The sequence below is a fragment of the Vanessa tameamea genome, chromosome 5 (assembly GCF_037043105.1).
Source record: "Vanessa tameamea isolate UH-Manoa-2023 chromosome 5, ilVanTame1 primary haplotype, whole genome shotgun sequence".
Taxonomy (NCBI): Eukaryota; Metazoa; Arthropoda; class Insecta; order Lepidoptera; family Nymphalidae; genus Vanessa; species Vanessa tameamea.
The window spans coordinates 7,532,666-7,552,837 of record NC_087313.1 but is presented as its reverse complement, the minus strand read 5'-3'; the positions used below and the strand labels follow the sequence as shown (position 1 = coordinate 7,552,837).

Here is a 20,172-nt window from a genome sequence, read left to right as displayed (position 1 = left end):
TTAGGTCGCTGATCGTGTGGTCATATCAAGAAACATAAAGCCGTTGGTCCTGTCTTCCTTTCGGTCGTGTCGGAGGGCTGTACCATCGCATAAACAGAGTGGAAGAGCAGAGTGCGCACTTCTGTTTGCGTACATATACTGTTCACTACGATATTATGTCCCGTGCAGTTTGCTAGTTCCGCAGGAGTATGGTCGGTATAGCCAACGGCCGGATTTAATAAATTATAATCTTACGTACTTTATTAAAAGATACAAATAATTACCGGTTTGCGTTTTTGTAATATAAATCTACTCCATTGAGTTCCCATATCCACTTTAAAAAGTATTCTTTACGTTTCCAAAGGGTTATAAAAGTAAATGCTAAAATATATATTGTAATGAAAATATGATATTCGTACAAATAAATGTTAGCGTTAATCACTTGACTAGCAAAGCTTTCGCCACTTTTATACCTTCCTAGGTATCATTCGCAGCTTCGCTTGCAGTTTTAGGGGTTAATTGTCAGGTGTTTAGTTAGGTTAGATAGCCTATGCCCTTCATTTGCCTTCAAGCTCGCTTCATAACAAATTTCATCAAATTCGGTTAAGTGATTTGACCGTGATAGAGCAACCGTCATACATACGGACAGAGTTACTTTACAGCATTTATATTATTTGTATATATATATAACTTACTTTAACGTTAATTAATATTTCTATACGCACCCCACAAAACAGTGAAAAGGGAAAAGTAGCCAAGGTAGGGATGATCTAAAAGAATGTTAATGTCCATAGAATTGCAGTATTGAGTTAATCTTCTATGCGGACATCTATGCCATTCTTCGCACTGTGGACACATTTTGTAATTATATTTCGGACGACAAACTTCCTTTCTGAAAAAATAAAAACGTTGTTACGTATTTTGACTTTTTCGATCTACAATCAAAACAAAAATGCTCTAATTTCATTTAATTACTAAGGAGTAAGTTTACTATTTACTATTTACTATTACTTTACTACTTTATAGTTTACTACTTACTATTTATTTAGAAGACATGCTGCGCCGACCCCAAGTAAAATTGGGATAAGGGCAGGAGGATGATGATGATGATAAGTTTACTATTTTAAAACAACATGTCAATAACTCGCTAATTCTCAAAATAAAATGATACCTATCTAACTTATTATAAAACTAAAAAAAAATATTTTAATATAAAAATATATATAAAATAAAACCTTAAATTTTCTTCACCGACATAGAATGGCAACACAGAGGTAATAATACCGGCAATTGAAGCTACAGCCAGCGCCGTGTTCAAATATCCATAAAACGCAAAGTAAAAAGCAATCTAAACATAACATAGTATAACTTATTTACGAATTTTGGTATAAGTACTTCGACAAAATACAAAAAACCGCTCAGGTAGGTAATTAACTTTTCATTTGTTAAACTCGTATAAGATTCTTTGAAGTGAATATTTCAATTGCAACGTAAAGTTGACCTTGAAATGTTTAATATATTATTACGTTCGTTTATATTTTTTTGTAAATTAATGGTATACATTTTTTATATATCCTGTTTCATTGGGCGGCTGCGTAGTATCCAAAATTTTCTTTTAGTAAAATACAAGTTATACTACCAATGGACATTTTGTAAGCTCGATTATCTTATAAATCTTAGTTCCCAATATTAGTGGCACATTGGCGATGTAAGGAACGACTAATATTTCTTTCAGCGCAAATGTCTATGAGCGGTAGTGATCACTTACCATGAGGTGGTGCGCCTAATGATGTTATAAAAAAAATATATAATTTGGCTTAAAGTTTATACAATTATGACATTTCTAAAATTTATTAAAAGCGAGATTTTATATATTATCTATTATACTCGTAACTTAAGCAACATGATAAAGGTAAAATATTGAGTTTTCAGCATTAAGGATTCAGCATATATTAATATTAGAATCTAAATTAATCTTGCAAATCAGGTAACATCTATTTAAAAGGACGTGGTCGATTTGTAACTTAAATTACTTAGTTTTTCTCTGCTCTTCTAACAGCCGAATTATCAATACGTTATTTTATAATGTTAATTGGAAAATCTTCTAATAGCAGAAGATGTATATGCATAATGGCAGCGACTTTCAAAAAAGTTTTTAGTATATAATGTTCTGAAATAAGTAGATGCCTTTGGCAGTTTCGATCATATAAAATTTAAGTTTTGATGTTTTAAAAATAAAACATCCAATCAATGCAACACAGAAAAAGATCCATTTGGATGCGGAAAATCGGCAGCTGTGCTGTGTGCTTTGGGAGAGCCAATAAATATTCTTAAGTAAAAACTTTGACTAATGTTATTATAATGTGTGGTTTAATTGTATTGAGTGACACTAACTTTCGGTCCGAAATACTCATGAATCAAGTGCAATGGTTGACTTTTAAATATATTTTGAAATCCTGACCATTCGTAATACAGTATCTGCAAACATTAAAAATATAATTAAAAATACGTAAAATGTTAGTGGTCATGTTAACAGTCACAGAATACCGCCAGTTTTTCTTAATATTAATATGAAATTTCACAGGTAATTTCGCCTCAACAAGGCACTCAACTATTCTCACTGTTCTTATTGTTTTGCAATTTATTTTTTATTAGCGACCCGCCCCAGCTTCGAATGGCAATACTGGTACTAAATATACTACATAATGTAATTTTATACAAAGTTTCATTTTGTCATTAGACAACAAACAAAACCGCTATGGCCTTGCATTTTAAATCTGTAATATCTTCGAATATATACATTTAAATGACATGCTGTATAGGGCCATTTTGATCTTAGTACTTTATTGGATAAGGATTAATGTTGTATTGCTTAAAATCATTTCGAAAATAAGCCATTATTTCTCCTAAAAAGTAAAGGATAATTTATTATGATTATCCCTAAGAGATAGTCATATATCATCGCAGACTTTTTTAAAGACCTCTTTAACGTGTATAATACTTTAGTAAATTATTTTAAACTATCTTCTAGGATCCAGTCAGCTTTTGCAATGTAAGCACAAAAAATGTGTTTATTTATGACATCATATTAGACACCTCTTAAATTATCAGTGTTCTCTAGTATATTGTGCATGTATTATACATGTAAAACTTTCTCTTGAATCACTATCTATAAAACCGCATCAAAATCCGTTGTGTAATTTTAAAGATCTAAGCATACACAGCGACAGACACAAACCGGTAAGCGACTTTGTTTTATACTATGTAATGAAGACGAATCAACGTACAACAAGCAAAACGTGTAGTCTATAAGAAATATTTATATTGTTAATGGAATTTGGAATAAGCACATAAAGGAAGACGCCATCACCCAAAGCATCTGTTTTGTACAACAAACTTTCCTTTTTAGTTAGATTCTGTTAATGTTAATCAGTAACAAAAACGAACAGTCTACCGTACACTGAATAATAAAACGCACGCACGCACGCACTTACACACGCACACACACACACACATACTCGATAACACGCTTAAAGTAATTATTACTAAAATAGGATTTAAAATCTACGGTAGAAATATCCATAAAGTTTTTTATTACCCTTACTTGATGAACTTTACTTTACTTTTTAAAACTTAAAAACGAGTTTTCCATGATTAGGTAATATATACTTTTTGTCTAATGTATGAGTAATCATACCTGTCGCGCATTTGATCCAACAACAGATTGGTCAGGCATAAAATGGTACGGACCATCATGAAGTGCATAAGCGTCCAATAATATGTTCCTTTCTAATAAGCTAAAAAAACCATTACGACACAAATCAGTATTAAATTAAAAAAAGAACTTTATCGTTGTACAGTTTGGGGTAACACTATACACTGAAGAGTTCAATGAAATCAGGGTTGTGTGTTATAGTTTATATTTGGCATGGGACATCAGGACCCACGCCAATGCAATCTCCTTGCAGTCTCCACTAAAGCGTTGGCAGAAGAATTAGTCGTAGCCTAGGATACGTTGCTATTTTGATAGTCCTCAGGCGTTTTCACATGTTCCTATTGGATTCTCCTACTGGAGTTAAATGACCTTCTGCTACTACTGATAAGACTACAAAGGTAAACAAATTTTCACGATCTTACTAATGGACCTTATTTAATTATTTATATTCTGTATAAATAATATTATTGCAACTGTCTTATATTTGTTTATAACAAATAACTGTTGGTGTTTTTGATAATTCAAAATAGTGAATTATGGAATAAAGTACCGAGGCCTCCATAAGAGAGAGACCTCCACTTTTATTGTGGTGTAACAGATATATTGGTATAACACATATAGTAAAAAGCAAGTAAGTATAAATATTTAATAAAAAAATATTTATATAAATAATTTCAAAAATGATATAGTTATGTAGAATATTATTTGGTTACAAAATTTTAGTCGTTGTATGAGAATCTATTATTTATGCACTGTTAGTTGATTTTCCTGAAAGTTTGGTAAGGGCTGTTATTATCACATGACATAGACCATGAGGAAGGCGAATATAGAAATTGAACTAAAGAAAAAGTTTCAAGATCTTGTACTGTCCTTCCTCTATTGCTCGTTAAGCATATCGAAGATGGCTGGCCTTACATTTTAAAAGAGCTCATGTTGCTTAGTCATCGTCGCAAAAAGCTTGAGCTCAGCAAATAAAAGATACTTTAATAATGAATACCCAAATATCGCTTCTATGGTACGATTCCACTGTACGTGATTTTTTAGGAATCCTTAGATAGTTGTTATTTTTTTCAATTTTGAGATCAATAAATATGATTTTTGTTTATCTATACTTGTTTGAACTTATTGGATATAAAAACATGATAGGAGCATAAAAATATGTTACTCTGCTCATGCTCTTACTAGCAGGAGATTGCAGTAGGATCATGTGGACACGGGGGAATCGTCGTAGATAATTTAAACGACGAAACTTAGTGTATTTAACACACAGAGCAAAAATATTTAAAGAATAACCATTTCATATAAGTGTTACCAACATAAATAATTTATGTTCCATATTACGCTTGTTACTAACAAGGTTATCTAGCAAGCTTACCGATTGATACCATAATGATTGGCTTGGTCACCAAAAGGTAGGTGTAACAGAATCTTGTAAACTATAAGACTTCTTTCAAAATAGGAGTACCCGTTACTTTTTGAGTAATTATTTCTGTTAAAAAGAATAATTAATTAACTACATATTATAAAATATATAGAAGTTTAATTTTATTTTTGTTATACAACGATTATATTATTGCCTCAATTTTGTTGATTCTCAAGAGTGACCAAGCAATTGCAAACTATTCTGGACACATTATATAACACAAGCGTGGACGCAAATATATCTGCACTCACTATTCCTTTACTCAAATGTTTCGATGAGACGGCAATAAACACTTACCTACAAACTTTACCCACATCTTACTTTCTACCATCAGCTGTGTTTCGGTTATAAAAATGATTAAGTGAATATAATTAATAATAATAGAGATGTTACTTATAATCTTAGAGCACAATTTTGGCGAATTATTGACGGTTTGAGAAATAGCTTATATTTCTATGGTTAAAGGAATTGCATAACTTCTTTTTTTAAGGTAGAAGGTAGTTTGTTTCGAATTCAGATGAAAACGAAATAGATATTAGTGCATACCGTATTAATTTTATCCAGTCCGTTTCTGTATTTTTCATACACGTCAATATGGGGTTCAATGAATCTAGATGATTCTCAACGAAATGTCTCTTAACACCAAATATTTCTCCGTAATCTTTTATTACGTGATCTGGTGCGTGAATTTTCATAAATAATAAGTTTTTATGGGCTGACATCTAAAATAATTAATCCTTTTATTATTTTTATTATACAACATTCTATTGGTTTACGTAGAGTAAAGCTCTAAGCAGAATGACTTTTTTTAATACATATGTTTTTTATGGCATCGGTATACAGACGGTCAAATTGGCCACCTGATAGTAAGTGGTCCACCACCCATAGACATTATTACCGTATCTAAGTTTAACAATTTATTCCAAAACTGTGTGATTGTATATAAAAAAAATGGTAATGCAATAGAATTGAGGACATTTTTAATAATTTAGTTTGTAAAAAAGCCAGTCCCTATAGTTTTACTAACGCCTGCGAATCATACCGTTATTAAAGAGAAAACTTACCACACCGGGTTCTACTTCGACTTGTAAGCCTGTCTTAACAATATTTGTTAGAAAATCGGTCTTTAAGGTGTCTGTAGCTTCTGCCAATGGCTTATCTTCAACAACCAAGACCAGATCTATACGCCGTTTATTATCTCTGAACATTCCGGTGATTGCTACCTTCTCTATTATTTTAACCTATGTCAGAAAAAACACTTAGAACGTTTACATTGTTTAGGTATTTATATAAAATAAAGACAAGTGTGCTCGATGATTCGAGTATATATGATAGGCTTGGACGAATAATGTCCAACTATATAATATATACCCGGTCTAACACCGCTTAGTTTTTATGTGCTGTATTTGTGCTTATAATTCAACTAGAGCTCTGCGGTGAGGAAATCTGCATGATGAGATTCCGCCATCCAACAACCCACATTGGAACAGCGGGGCAAACTAAGATCCAAGCCTTAAAACGGGCCTAAACCCAGCAATGGCATATTAATAAACTGTTATGAGTGGCAGTTGGTACTCTGTTGCGGTACAGTAATTAATAGTGATTTAAGGTTTATAATCTCAACAGATATCTAATTTTATAATCATTGTAAAAATAGGAGGTATATTTACAGGTTCTACTTCTTCTTCTATAGGTTCTTCTTTTTCTTTTGGTTCTTCCTTAATTATTTGCTCAACGTTCCCATCAGCTACGCTTGATTTATTTTGATTGAAAGCATTTTCATGCATTAGTTTCATTCTGTGCATACTATCTTTTTCATTTATGAACTGCATTTTACAAAATAAAATTTGTTTGTTATCATAATAATAATATGAATAGGTAAGTTTGACTTATCTTTTTACAGACTCAAGCTAACATCCAATTAATAAGGAACTTTCACATGATCATAGGTATACATTATTTCATTTTTAGAATAAACTTCCCTTTCAAGATTAAACAAACGCTGCTAAAACTATAATAGATACAGGAATAATCTGTATAACGATATCGCTAGGAGACTCAATAAAATCTAAAGGTAAAAAAAACACATCGGAGTTTGTTTAATTTATTTGCCAAAAATAAATAACTACGGATATCCTTTCTATAAATAAAAAAAAACATTTAAACTTTAGTTAGCAAATACGACTAGTTTCTCCGAAAGATACGATGTTAACAATAACTTAAGAAAATTTAATTCCCGTAGAGACCTGTCTTGTCTCTAGTTACGTACTATATAGAATGTAATAATTTAATTAGTTATTAATGCAAAAACGCTACCTGAAATTTTTTCGTCGGTAATTCTTCTCGAAATGTTTTGTATCTACTGCATTTATTTGAATCCATTATGACTAATATTGTATCGTTGAAATAAAAATAATCAATAGATATTTATATATAAAACCATCGAAAAGAAAGTATTAACAAAGTCCATTTCCGAATCCTATCAAAATTGACAATAGAATTATTTTAAACATTGTCACATAAAACGAGAAAAGAATGTAAAAGGGAAAAGTTTAGTTGACATATAGTTTCAAATGTTAAAACTCTAATAAATATAATTTACTTGACAAATATTTTACACACATAGGGCCGATTTGTAGATTCTAAATTCTAAACCTATCCAAAGAATAAAGTAATTTGGCTGTTATCTGATAGGTGGTTGTCTGAAAATTATATTATATTAGCGAAAGAGAAAGCTGATCTTTTAGGCTCTCTCTTCGCGGCAAACTCGACTCTAGATGACCGAGGAAAGTCACCACCAACAATCCCGCGGTGTGATACCACGATGCCGGAGGTTACATTCCGGCAAAGTGCAGTTCGTAAAGCACTTCTTTCCTTGGATATTCATAAGTAGAGTGGACCCGATGGCATCCCTCCAATCGTGCTACGGACTTGTGCTCCTGAGTTGGCAACGGTCTTAACGCGTTTTTTCCGGCAATCCTATGCATTCGGCGTCGTCCCGAACTCCTGGAAGACTGCTTTGGTGCATCCGATCCCTAAAAAGGGCAACCGCTCAGACCCGTCCAATTATAGGCCTATAGCCATCACCTCCTTGTTCTCCAAGGTAATGGAGTCCATTATTAACTGCCAGCTCCTGCAGTACCTAGAGGAGTACCAGCTGATTAGCGACCGCCAGTACGGTTTCCGTCGGGGTCGCTCAGCCGGTGATCTTCTAGTTTACTTGACTCATAAATGGGCGGAAGCAGTTGAGAGCAAGAGGGAGGCATTAGCAGCCAGTCTGGACATAGCGAAGGCCTTCGATCGCGTGTGGCACAAAGCGCTTCTTTCGAAGCTTCCTTCATATGGGCTTCCCGGGAAATTACTCAATTGGATTACCAGTTTTTTGGCAGATCGGAGCATCAAGGTCGTTGTCAACGGTGCATGCTCCGACTTAAAATTCGTCAATGCTGGTATTCCACAAGGCTGCGTTCTTTCACCCACTCTGTTTCTTCTGCATATCAATGACATGTTGCAAATCAGTAACATTCACTGCTATGCAGACGACAGCACCGTAGACACCTCATACACCGGCCGTGTTAATATTTCTCGGGAAAACGTCGAAGAAAACCGGAACAAACTTGTGTCTGAAATCGAGTCTTCGTTAAACAAAGTCTCGAACTGGGGTCGGCTAAACCTAGTCCATTTCAACCCCAAAAAGACGCAAGTTTGCGCGTTAACTGCTAAAAAAACACCATTTGTCGTATCTCCACGATTCGAGAACATTCCGTTAGCCGCCACAGCTAGTATCGGAATACTTGGCGTCGATGTTTCGAGCCTGGTTCAGTTCCGCGGTCAATTGGAAGGCAAAGCCAAATTGGCATCAAAAAAGCTCGGTGTGCTCAGCAAGGCAAGACAGTATTTCACGTCGGCCCATCGTCTAAGACTATACAAGGCGCAAATTCGGCCTCACATGGAATACTGCTCTCACCTCTGGGCGGGTGCTCCCCAGTACCAGCTCCTTGCATTTGACCGTATCCAACGTAGAGCGACTCGAATTATCGACGATCAAGCCCTCTCCGATCTGCTTGATCCTTTGGCTTTGCGTAGAGATGTTGGATCGCTCTGCATCTTCTACAGAATTCATCACGGGGAATATTCCGATGAATTGTTCGGATTAATCCCGGCTGCTGAATTTCACCTTCGGACATGTCGCCAAAATTCAATATATCACGCACACCACCTAGATGTCCGAAAATCCACAACAGCGCGATTTTTAAGACATTTTCTGCCTCGCACAACCACTCTGTGGAACTAGCTTTCGCCGGCGGTTTTTCCGAACCGATACGACTTGGGAACCTTCAAGAAAAGAGCGTATTCTTTCCTGAAAGGCCAGCAACGCACCTGCAAGCCCCCCGGTGTTGCAGATGTCCATGGGCGGTGGTAGTCACTTTCCATCAGGTGAGCCTCATGCTCGTTTGCCATCTCTACTATAAATAAAAAAAAAAAAGGTTGCGTTAATGAGTTGTTTACTGAAAACGATGGCTAGCTTTGTTATGTAAGTCGATGTTATACTTTAAGAATATAAACTATTTAGATGTTAATAAGAATTACACATTAAGTACATATGTGCACATAAGGCGAGATATAAAAATACTTTTACTTGGGGATACATTCATGTATTTCCGAATGCCGAAAACGAGTATAAATCAAATGAGTAATCTTTTATTTTAAAGTGTTTATTCCGTGATGTACAACATTTACAATCTGTAAATTTCCTACTGCTGGGCTAAGGCCTCCTCTCCGTTTGAAAAGATTTGGAGCATATTCCACCACGCTGCTCCAATGCGGGTTGGTGGTTATTGCACAAAAAAAACATATTTTATTTATTCGTTTAAATCTCATTAGAATCGTTCATTTATATTTTATATATGATAATGAGTACTATGGCGGAGGACGTGATAATAATACAATTTTCACAATTTTATGAAAGGACCTTATTAGCACTTAATTATCATAATTATTTATTAATCTGCAGTGCGATTCTGTAAGAATTCACTTCGTATCTCATTCGTGAATTGTTGACAGCGTACTTACAGTAATACGCCATTTTGATACGTGTAACCTATAAATTTAATTATTATTATAGCCAATGTAACATATCACATTCTGACATTTCACACTCGTGTTCTGAGGTGAGATTCGAGTTTCTTGTTACAGAATAGCCCTGCTGAATTCGATTTCATTTCCGGAATACTCCTTTACTATTAGGACTGCCTTGTACTTTACTATACTCGCAGCACTAATCAGCACTTTATGCCTTCCTAATTTATCGTTGTTTTATATCGCCAGTGTGTTCCTAGCAATACGTTTTGTCAGCAACGGAAAGTATACATGTCATGTCCCTTGTGCCTGCTGTATTACTGGCTCATTCAAACCGGAACAGAACAATACTAAGAGATGTAATTTAGCGGTAGAATATCCTGAGTGGATGGTACATACCCAGACGGGCTTGCAGAAAGCCCTACCACCAAGTAGATAGTATATTCCTATTTGTATATAAATATTAATTTAATCTGTGTGATGTAGTTTTTATTACAGCAGGATGTTTATATACCTATAGTTAAGGCTTACATCAATGCCCAGAGCTTACTGAGATTACATTGTAATAATGTAAACCATTTTTTAAATATATATATAAACAATAAAACAATAATTACGGTAAATAATGTTTTATTTTAGCCTCAATGCAGTGTTATGTAGCTAAAAAACCTTTGCGGATATAGAATTCCTGTTTGATTTGTTTCTCCTTCTTGATAGTTTCTTTCATATCGTCAGTCATCGAAGGAATTAGAAAATGTAATAATATTGTAAATAGCAATAAGAAGGCCTAGAAAACCAGTAATATTTTTGTTAGAAATTATTTTATGTTATATAATCGCTTTAGACTATTCCAGTAATAGGGGAGAGTGGGTAAATAAACTTCTTTGACTTCGAATATGACTTCATAGGTGGAGGTGAATTCATGAAAACTAACATTTTAAATATCATTGAAATTATCATCGGAACTTTGGAAATAAAGTGGATCGATAGAAACACTAACGAGGCATGCATTATTTATTGTGCGTGTGGCACGAAAATACTGTAGCTTAACCATGTAATGTATTCCACGCCGTTGTTGCAATGTCGCGGCACAGGAAAGAAGTGTATTATTACACAGGCACGAACAATGACAGAATGCTGATATGGCACCAAATAACGCGATAACGGATCATAACAACAAAATTGACCTAAAGTACTAAGTAAATAGGATTTGTTTCAGCATTTTTCAAATTCACCGCTTATAGCATCACAATTAAAAAAATAAAACAACCTTGCGGGATGAATTATAGTGGAAACTAGGGGATTCGGGGGATACATCACACAAAAGTATCACTAATTAAAAAATATATATATCGAAGTAAAATTAGATCACATTGAATCACAATAAAATTTTAATTTACCAGGATTAGAAACAATCAGAATCCTATCGAGGGTTTATATTTTATAAACAAATAGTTTTCTATTTGGTAAAGTAAAATATAAATTCTCGTGTAGTATATTTAAAAAATATATTTTATAACATTACCTCACATAAAATCATGAATTCAACTCTGTAACACCTTACGGTCCACCAAGGAACCAGTGTAGGTTTATAGTAATTAAAGTTTCCAGTTGCCCAGAAATCTAAAAATATATATTATTTTGTTTTTGGTAATAAAACAGCAAGTACAAAATATGAATACCAATAAATATGATATGATCAAAAATAATTGAAAGTACTTGGTACTAGTTCGACAATTTTAAAACACCAATGTTTATGGCATAAATATATAATTTATGGTATATTTAATTTTCTGATTAATATTATAAACTCTGCAAGAATATAAATTTATCGGACTCACTGCAGCATGCCTACTTGACGACAATCAACCTTGGGAATCATTCAATCTATCATTTTGCTACTACGGGCTTACTAGGGCTGCTCGACTCAAAACGATTGCAGAGTTCACGGCGCTCGATAAATAAACAAACTTACGACTAAATATTTCTAATTAAATTGATGTATTATTTATTTTATTCTTTCTAATTAACATATTGATAAAATATATTAGTATTTAATTACTACTACTAAATACTTATATACGTTTTACAATGTGTATTAAAATATTTATCAACTTTTTCTTGTTATCTAGTCGACCGTGCCGGCCTCGTACGGATTAAAAAATATATCTTCCAAAAATGTTTAAAATAAATATGTTATATAATTTGATAATAGAATGGATAGAACATATAAGTTCCCAAGGTTGGTGGCGCATTGACGATAGGTGGCAATAACCACTTATCATTCATTTTTCCCTATGCCTATTTATTTTAAATAAAAAAGAACATATAAAATAAAGAAGCCATTGATAGGATTAGAATTTTTTGTGTGAAATCCGAAAAACGGATATACGAAACTCACCTCTTTATAATATGCCGTATAAAATGCTACTCATCATATTTAAATCGTATCATCGTATTGAAATTTTATACTACGTACCAAGGGTAGAACAGGTTCTGAATGCTAACACTTCAATAGAATATTTGTCTTTTAAAGAATTTAGTTGATCCAATAGCTCTGTTCGCTTGATATATGTCTAGAAATGTTGACAGCTTTTAGAAACATTTTTTTTTTACTGTGTTAATGCGGTCATCTCTGTCATTCATAAATATTTTATATCTCAAACAATTTGTTTTATTTCTCTAATTAATATTTAATCCACGTCTAGACTAACAGTCGTAGTTATACACACTAGTTTAGTTTGTAGTACCTATATAAGTTTATTTTTTATAATTAACAACATATGCTTTATACCTTGCGATTATTGTATTTGTAACGTATAATAACATGTTTTACTTCCACATCGCTAAGAATCTATTAATTAACTATAAGATTTTGAAAGTAGTATAAAGAAACATTCTAAAGACTGCAATAAGATGACCGTTGGGCTTACAATTTGGAAGATCATAATAAACATGAGGTTTAAGTAACCAAGTCGAAGATATTTTTAGTGGATTCATTAAAAAAAAAGGCTTACTTCAATATGTATTTCACCGGTTATGTGTTTATTATTCGTGAACTCGAGATAAAATTGCAATGCATGTTGTTTAAGGAAATATCTTGATTGTAACACTATAAGAGATGCCTGCGAAACAATTTTTGGTTATTTATCAACTACAGTTAGTTATTTTATAACCCGGTGGTATTCTCCATTAATTAACGAATGAGAAAATATTAAGATATTTCAATGATATATCGAAACTTTTACTGAAAGAGTTACAGTGACCAAAGTATCATTCGAAAACGAAAGTCCACCGTGGAGCAGAGTGCACTGTGGTGGTATTTGCAAACCAATATCTAAAACGGGAGAGGATTTTTTTTTACAACAGTATTCACAAACTGTAAATTAACTTTTGCTGCGTATAAAGATGAAGAAACAATATTCATACATTATCATAAATGGTATTTTACGCCTACATTATACATTTTGTAATATAGTATATATAACACTTTATAAAATAAAAATAGAATGACCTTTAGGTATAAAAGTCGTCGTTCATTGCGTACTTGATAATATTTTTAACTTTATTTTGTTTTCATAACGGATTTTTTTTGTTTACTACTTCAACTAAACTTTACTAAGTATATTTTTTAAATTTGATTACGTTCAATAGAGGAATAACATGAGCTGCCATAAAAATCAAACGGTGCCAAATGCCGGGCCCTGATGCATTTATCAATAACGGCCTTCGATGCCATAGAAGAACTCTTCGTGCTTTATACCTGAAAAAAAATATATTCTGATTCTGAATATTTAGACCTATTCCCATACATGAAGCGAACAAAATGATCTTATTAGTTTATATGTGTCTTTCGAGCTGGCAGGTGAGGTTATTGATTTTGATATTCAATAGGAAAGTGAAAGATTAATGAAAATTGGATTGGAATTTTCTAATCAAGTCTTATTTTATATTTAATAATGTAATTATTGCATTAAAAACACACTTACCTTATATCCCATATACTCATCAAAAAAATTAACAAAGTAACTATGGGACATGTATAAGAGAACAATGTGGCCATAGCGAATTTCATTGCTGAAACGAGATTTTGAAGTGAAAACTTCTTAGGGCACGTTGAATGATTTTCGGCAAGAAATAATAAATATTGACTTTTAAATTTGTATACTTACTGCAATTAATTTAAAAATCAACAAAAATCACTGTTATTCCTTATTTTCAAGTTTTTCAATGCTGTCGGCAGTCCCCATGACTGTCTTAGCTTTTTAATATAATATTATTGTGATGGTCGCTCCTATTGTCGTCAATATATAATTTTTAATTATTAAGAAAGTAAATTTACCTAATGCACTGTAACTGTTATGTATAAATATTTCATTAAGGTTTGGTAATTTGTATTCCCTCTCCCAGCATGGTATATTAGCATCGAAGACACAAAGTTGGTCGTAGTCTGACATTTTACTGCAACAAATTATTACAAAGATTATTGTACACTAGCGTTCGCTCAGCAGGCGAAATTCGATTGTTATTCATTGCTCGATAGTCTTGTTAGTCTAGTGGCTAAACTTTTGCCGAAGAAATCCGTTGTGGAGTGATCCACAGACCTCGCGATCGTGACGGAGCACTACAACGTCCCCGACCACTCTCGCTGGTTTGGTGAAGTAACTAAAAACGTTGCCGCCTATTGGGCGGGCCCTAATGGGTGATGTGTGTAGAAGTTAATGGGGGTTTCTGACGAGAAATTTGCAGTAGCAAACTGAAGTCTGAAAGTTGGAAGTGTGTAAATGGTGCCTCGGAAAGCACGTTAAGCCAATGATCCTACGCCTGAACTCTTTCCTGTCGTGTTTGGGCTTGTCGGATTTACCGTTGCGCGTCGGATTATGAGAGTGGGTAATTTGTTCTACGTAATTAGCTAGTCAACCTTGAAATTGTTCAAGAGGACTTCATTCTTTGTTAATAAAAATAACATAAAACATAGGTAAAATTACATTTCAAGGTTAATAATAACAATAGAAAAAGTTTAAGTAGAACAAGATTATTTTGAAAAGCATTTGTATCTGTGAATCACTTACTAATATAGGATAGTAGGAATTTTAAAAATGACTTGTTCTAGAACAATCATGACCATCACAGTCACGCATACATCATCGAAGGAAGTCCCATAACCATTGTTCATCACTCCAAAGCCTTCTAGCGAATGATAATTATCTTTATCGAGATGGTGCGTGAATATTAATACCTGTAAAGATAAATTTGATGCGTCATATAAATAAAGGGTCGTAGGTTATATACGCGCAGTTCTACTTTCTCGGAGTTATTAAAGATAGTTTTAAATTGAATGCAAGTAATTAATTGCAATAAAATAATTGTGATAACAATTATAATTTGCAATACATGATCAATAATTTCTTCTTTTTTACCTCTAGTACAAATTTACTCACAAATTTAAACACAATTTAAATTTATAATGAAATAATCAATGTAAAATGAGATAAAGTGTGAAGTGGTTTATAAAGTAACACTTATGCGCGCGCAACATAAAAAAAAAACTGTGATTACTTTTACATTTTTATATTATTTTAAGCATTTCTTATCTTTAATCACATGAATTAAAACTAAATCGTAGCAATTTATAATATTTACAATAAAAATTGGATTTACTTCAAAAAGGTACTCACTCCAAGACACGTGTAGCAAAATACTAAACTATAGGTTGAGAGGAAATTAAATCCAAACATCTTAATAGCGAGAGATCTATCGTATAATGCGTATGTGTCGTATTTTTCAAGTTCCGTTGAAATGTACGATAGTATCATAACACCCTCAAACAAAAAGCGAATGTTATTATCGACTACAGCCGATTCGAAACGAAATATATTTTTAAAAAATATATTATTTTTTAGTTAGTCTATAATAAAGTATTTAATTTTGTGATTCTTAATTAAGCTAGTACAGGTACCAAAATATCACCTGTACTTTTGCTATCAAAATTGATATGATACCAATGATTATGCCTCTGATTATATACAAAATTCGAACAATGTAATTTTATTCGACTTTTCGTGTAAGTTTAAGCCCGTATAACAATACCAATTTACAAATATATCATATCGACAACGTCAGTGGATTGAAAATGCGTCACAAAACTTGGGAATTAGAATGTTATGCCCTATGTGCCTGTATTTACACTGGCTCACTCATCTTTCAGACAACACAACAATACTAAGTTTTGTTGTTTGGCGGTAGAATATTATATGAGTGTTTGTTACCGCGTTATCAGATTGTCACCAATTAGGAAACCAAACTTAAGATCTTAAAGCATTTAAATAGATTATTATTAATTACAATTTATATTATTATTAAGAAACACAACGAAATTTCTTAAGTATTAGAGTATTTGGGTAGCCTGTATTGCTTCAATTGATATATATATTTCTAACAAAAAAAAATGATAGATATCCATACAAAACAAAAAAAAGAGAAGATGTTAAATTGACTTACTATCTTTAACAGAAACATGAAAGTTGTGTGCATTGATGCTGCCATCGCTATGCGTTTATTTTCACCTTCCTTCCAACCAATTAAGTTAGGGTAACGTTCCATGTGACGATACCAATGTTTGAAATAACAGAACTTTAGCGATATAATAAGAATAGCCCATAACTGAAATATCATAAATACTGTAAAATTAATATTTTTGGTAAATTTTAATAACGTAATAATGTAGAGCGGTTATATTATACTGTTACGAACTAGTATGTAATTAAGTTCCGTCGGTGAAAATAATAAGTGATTTATTTGCACTGTATACGAAATACCAAAAGTCAATATACTCGTATCTAAATTGTTCACATAGGTCCAGAATTCGCGCTTGAGCCGCAGGCGTTCCTTTTTCGTATCGCGGAGATATATTCACTATCGCTTCCGAAAGCACTCGACTACTGCGCCACTTCGAACGCAATCTTTAATATAGCTTATATTTACCATCGATAACATTATTGAAACATGTACATAACAATAAATAAAAATAAATAACCATGACCTTCCGCCGTTTCGAAGTATATAACGCACTAAATAAACAACACGACTGTAATTTATAATAAATAACTGCTACTACTTAGCATGTCTAAAGGTCATTAAACTTTCTTGAAGTACATGTTGTTAAATTAAGTTATATTCTAGATCTTTCTTGATCCAATCCATAAAACACATTTATACCTATAGAATGCTGTATTTACAAAATAATACCGTGGCAGTATTAGTGGTCTTAGTCATATTAGTCCCGAGTATGTATGATATCGTGCCCTATTTTCTTCCTATGTACCCCTCTTTTAATGTGATAAGTAACGTCGTTAATCTTTTTTTAAAGAGTATACTGTTTTCAATGGCCAGCTTGTAGTTTTGAAGACTTTCCACGTTCATGAAGCGAGTTGTAGAGCCTCATCCTTCCTTCTGTACAACTGTCGGTATTCTCATTTCGATCGTATTGAATCTCCGTGTTCGTTCATGACTTTAGCTTTTGATACTGTCCTTTAGTTTCACTTAAAGCAGATCGGTTACTAAAAATTGGGCTCTACTTATGCACACGTAGTACATTTACGATACCAGTCCACGACATTTTTTTATTTAAATATTTTCATAAAAGCTGATATACATTCTATTAATACTAGAAATACAAAAAAACTTGTAACCACAGCGCTCGAGCCAGTGACCTTTCAAGTTCAGATGATGACTAGCCGGATAGCAGCTCTTACTTCTGTACCATTAACAAATGCTTGTGGTAACAACCGTTGATGAATAAGCAAACATTATAAACTATTATTTTTTTATCATCTGTAATTAAGCATTCTCCCACATTTCCCAATTTCGAATTGCGCATTGAACAATTATTGATTCACACGTGACCTTGGTAAAATAATCTGCGGCAACTAACACAAATAAAAGCCAAATCATTTATTTTTTTTGATAAAAACGTTGTTTTACAATATTGATATCTATGGTTCACCAAAAACTCATTTGAGTTTTACCGTATAGTCTGGTGGGTACAATTATATTAAACTAGGTGTGTAGCCAATTGGATATCCCGTCATAAGCCTACAGAATATTCTTACTTGAACACGCGCTATATAAAATATTTTCGTAAATATGTATTTACGAAAACATTTTATTATATGATATAATATTTTCTTTAACCGTAGTAACCTAAATCCTATTTAATTTAAACGAAACTGAATGTACCAATGCACAGGATATTGCCATTGTGAATAATATTATGAATCCTCTTATAATAATGACTAATATATTCTGATAGCCCATTGATAAAGCAGACAGATTTAATTTTATGTAAAATATTCTTGGGTAATGTAGAACTTCAGGTCTGAAAAAAAGGGTAAATATTTCTTTAAACATGTCACACGAGAAGCTCTTAAGGTGAAATGAGTGTTTTGTGCATTTAATCATTCCTAGAATAATAATTAGAATTGTGACTTTAATAAGACTGGCTTTCTCAGATAACGGTGGGGTAATACATAGTATCGATGTTTGGCAGTAGAATAATGAAATCGATGAGAGTTATTTACATTTACAGATCGTTGACTCTGGTACGTTTATTTAGTATAATATTATGAAACATACGAGACTTTTTTGTTTACGTGACCGTTGTAGCTACAAAGCTATTAATCATTTTCGTTTGAAAAAGCACTTGTAGATACATATGTACATATATTGAAGATTTTATGTCATAATTGTTATTTCGTTCAATTAATAATTTTTCGACCTAATCAAACATTTACCAAAAGGTAAGCGCGTGACTTACCGACGTAATTTGTTTATACATTTTTCATTCATTTCCCATATCCACATGAGGTACGTTTCATGTCTTTTCCAAAGTATTACAAAGAGGAGAGCTAAAATTTGATAATAATTAGAAATATTCTATTGTTTTCTCAAAATCAATGATTTTAAACTGGTCAGTCGATTGTCGAAGTAAACTTTAAATACTACTCCTGACCGTAACGTTTCAAATTTTGTATCTGTTATGCTGTACAATGATATATACTGTAACAAGTACTTGTAAGTATTTGGTTAAAGCGATTACATGTTTATTGGAGTGAATTGCGGAAAATTTAACTAATGCTACAATGAGGATTTTTTAACCTTTTTGAATATAAAATCTAATTATTCCGTTTTTAAACCCAAGAAAGATATTAATGACGCTTAAAATTGATAAAAGTTCGTTAATTAAGACATTAAATAAATAATATTATACTTATTTATTTTAACAGTTTACATACGGATCAGATATATATAGTTAAAATTAGATTTTTATTAGAAAGTAATTTTACGTAATATGTATTTTTATGTATATAACAAAAAGTCTGTGAGTATAAAATTTAATGCTTACACGCAAAACCAATTATACAAAAATAATCTCACGTCATAATAATTATTTGTTGAAAGGATTTGATCAAAACACTCAAAACGATTTTCCCGTAAAATTTGAGTTTTGTGAATACTTGATTATTGTATGGGGACGTCGGTGTAGACTTTTCCAATCAAACCAATAAAACATCTAGTTTAAATGTAGCGCGTCATTCTTGGTGCTAACTAGATTACTTGAATAATAAAAAAATATGTTATACTTACCACAAAATGAGACAAAAAATGCATAATAAAATATGTTTTCGGTATCAATTCTCGCAATAAACTGTACTTCCGGGCAATAGTCATAATAGTGAAGAGAAGGACAGAGGGAAATGTTTCGACACTCATTGCAAGTTTTTGCGTAAAAGTCCGTTTGGTTTTGTAAATCATCACAAGCAACCTTCCTAAAAAAATAGTGGGAGATCTTTGTAGATAGTAGATGAATTTACTTGTTTTTGTTAAATTTCAACAAAGGCATTCTTAATTCAAACTTAGGGCTTTAATATAGTTTTTTTACTTGTATTCCATTTTTTGATAATTATTATCAAAATCG

General features: G+C 32.5%; 1 protein-coding gene and 2 long non-coding RNA genes across 3 annotated transcripts; all 3 read right to left on the bottom strand.

Annotated features, from left to right (window-relative positions):
- On the bottom strand, positions 1-6,344 carry LOC135194815 (anoctamin-5-like). The gene is made up of 8 exons (XM_064220797.1): positions 6,182-6,344; positions 5,664-5,839; positions 5,070-5,183; positions 3,677-3,776; positions 2,374-2,457; positions 705-825; positions 264-360; positions 1-121 (listed from the first exon to the last, which is right to left on the bottom strand). The coding sequence occupies exons 1-8, from the start codon at positions 6,323-6,325 to the stop codon at positions 1-3; spliced, it is 957 nt and encodes a 318-aa protein (XP_064076867.1). The 5' UTR covers positions 6,326-6,344.
- A 6,894-nt stretch (positions 6,345-13,238) lies between these two features.
- Positions 13,239-14,651, bottom strand: LOC135194844 (uncharacterized). Its single transcript, XR_010310018.1, has 4 exons — positions 14,539-14,651; positions 14,186-14,273; positions 13,842-13,959; positions 13,239-13,321 (listed from the first exon to the last, which is right to left on the bottom strand). It is a non-coding gene; the product is annotated as an uncharacterized LOC135194844 (long non-coding RNA).
- Positions 14,652-18,447: 3,796 nt separating this feature from the next.
- Positions 18,448-20,059, bottom strand: LOC135194845 (uncharacterized). Its single transcript, XR_010310019.1, has 3 exons — positions 19,842-20,059; positions 19,012-19,102; positions 18,448-18,573 (listed from the first exon to the last, which is right to left on the bottom strand). It is a non-coding gene; the product is annotated as an uncharacterized LOC135194845 (long non-coding RNA).
- Between the last annotated feature and the right edge of the window lie 113 nt (positions 20,060-20,172).

Bases quoted from the DNA above. Each gene is read 5' to 3' on its own strand.
- LOC135194815 (XM_064220797.1), bottom strand. From the start codon at position 6,325: ATGTTCAGAGATAATAAACGGCGTATAGATCTGGTCTTGGTTGTTGAA. The intron at 5,840-6,181 runs GTAAGTTTTCTC...TAATTATTTTAG, and splicing joins TCGAAGTAGAACCCGGTGTG to ATGTCAGCCCATAAAAACTT. The intron at 2,458-3,676 runs GTATGATTACTC...TAATGTTTGCAG, and splicing joins TTGGATCAAATGCGCGACAG to ATACTGTATTACGAATGGTC.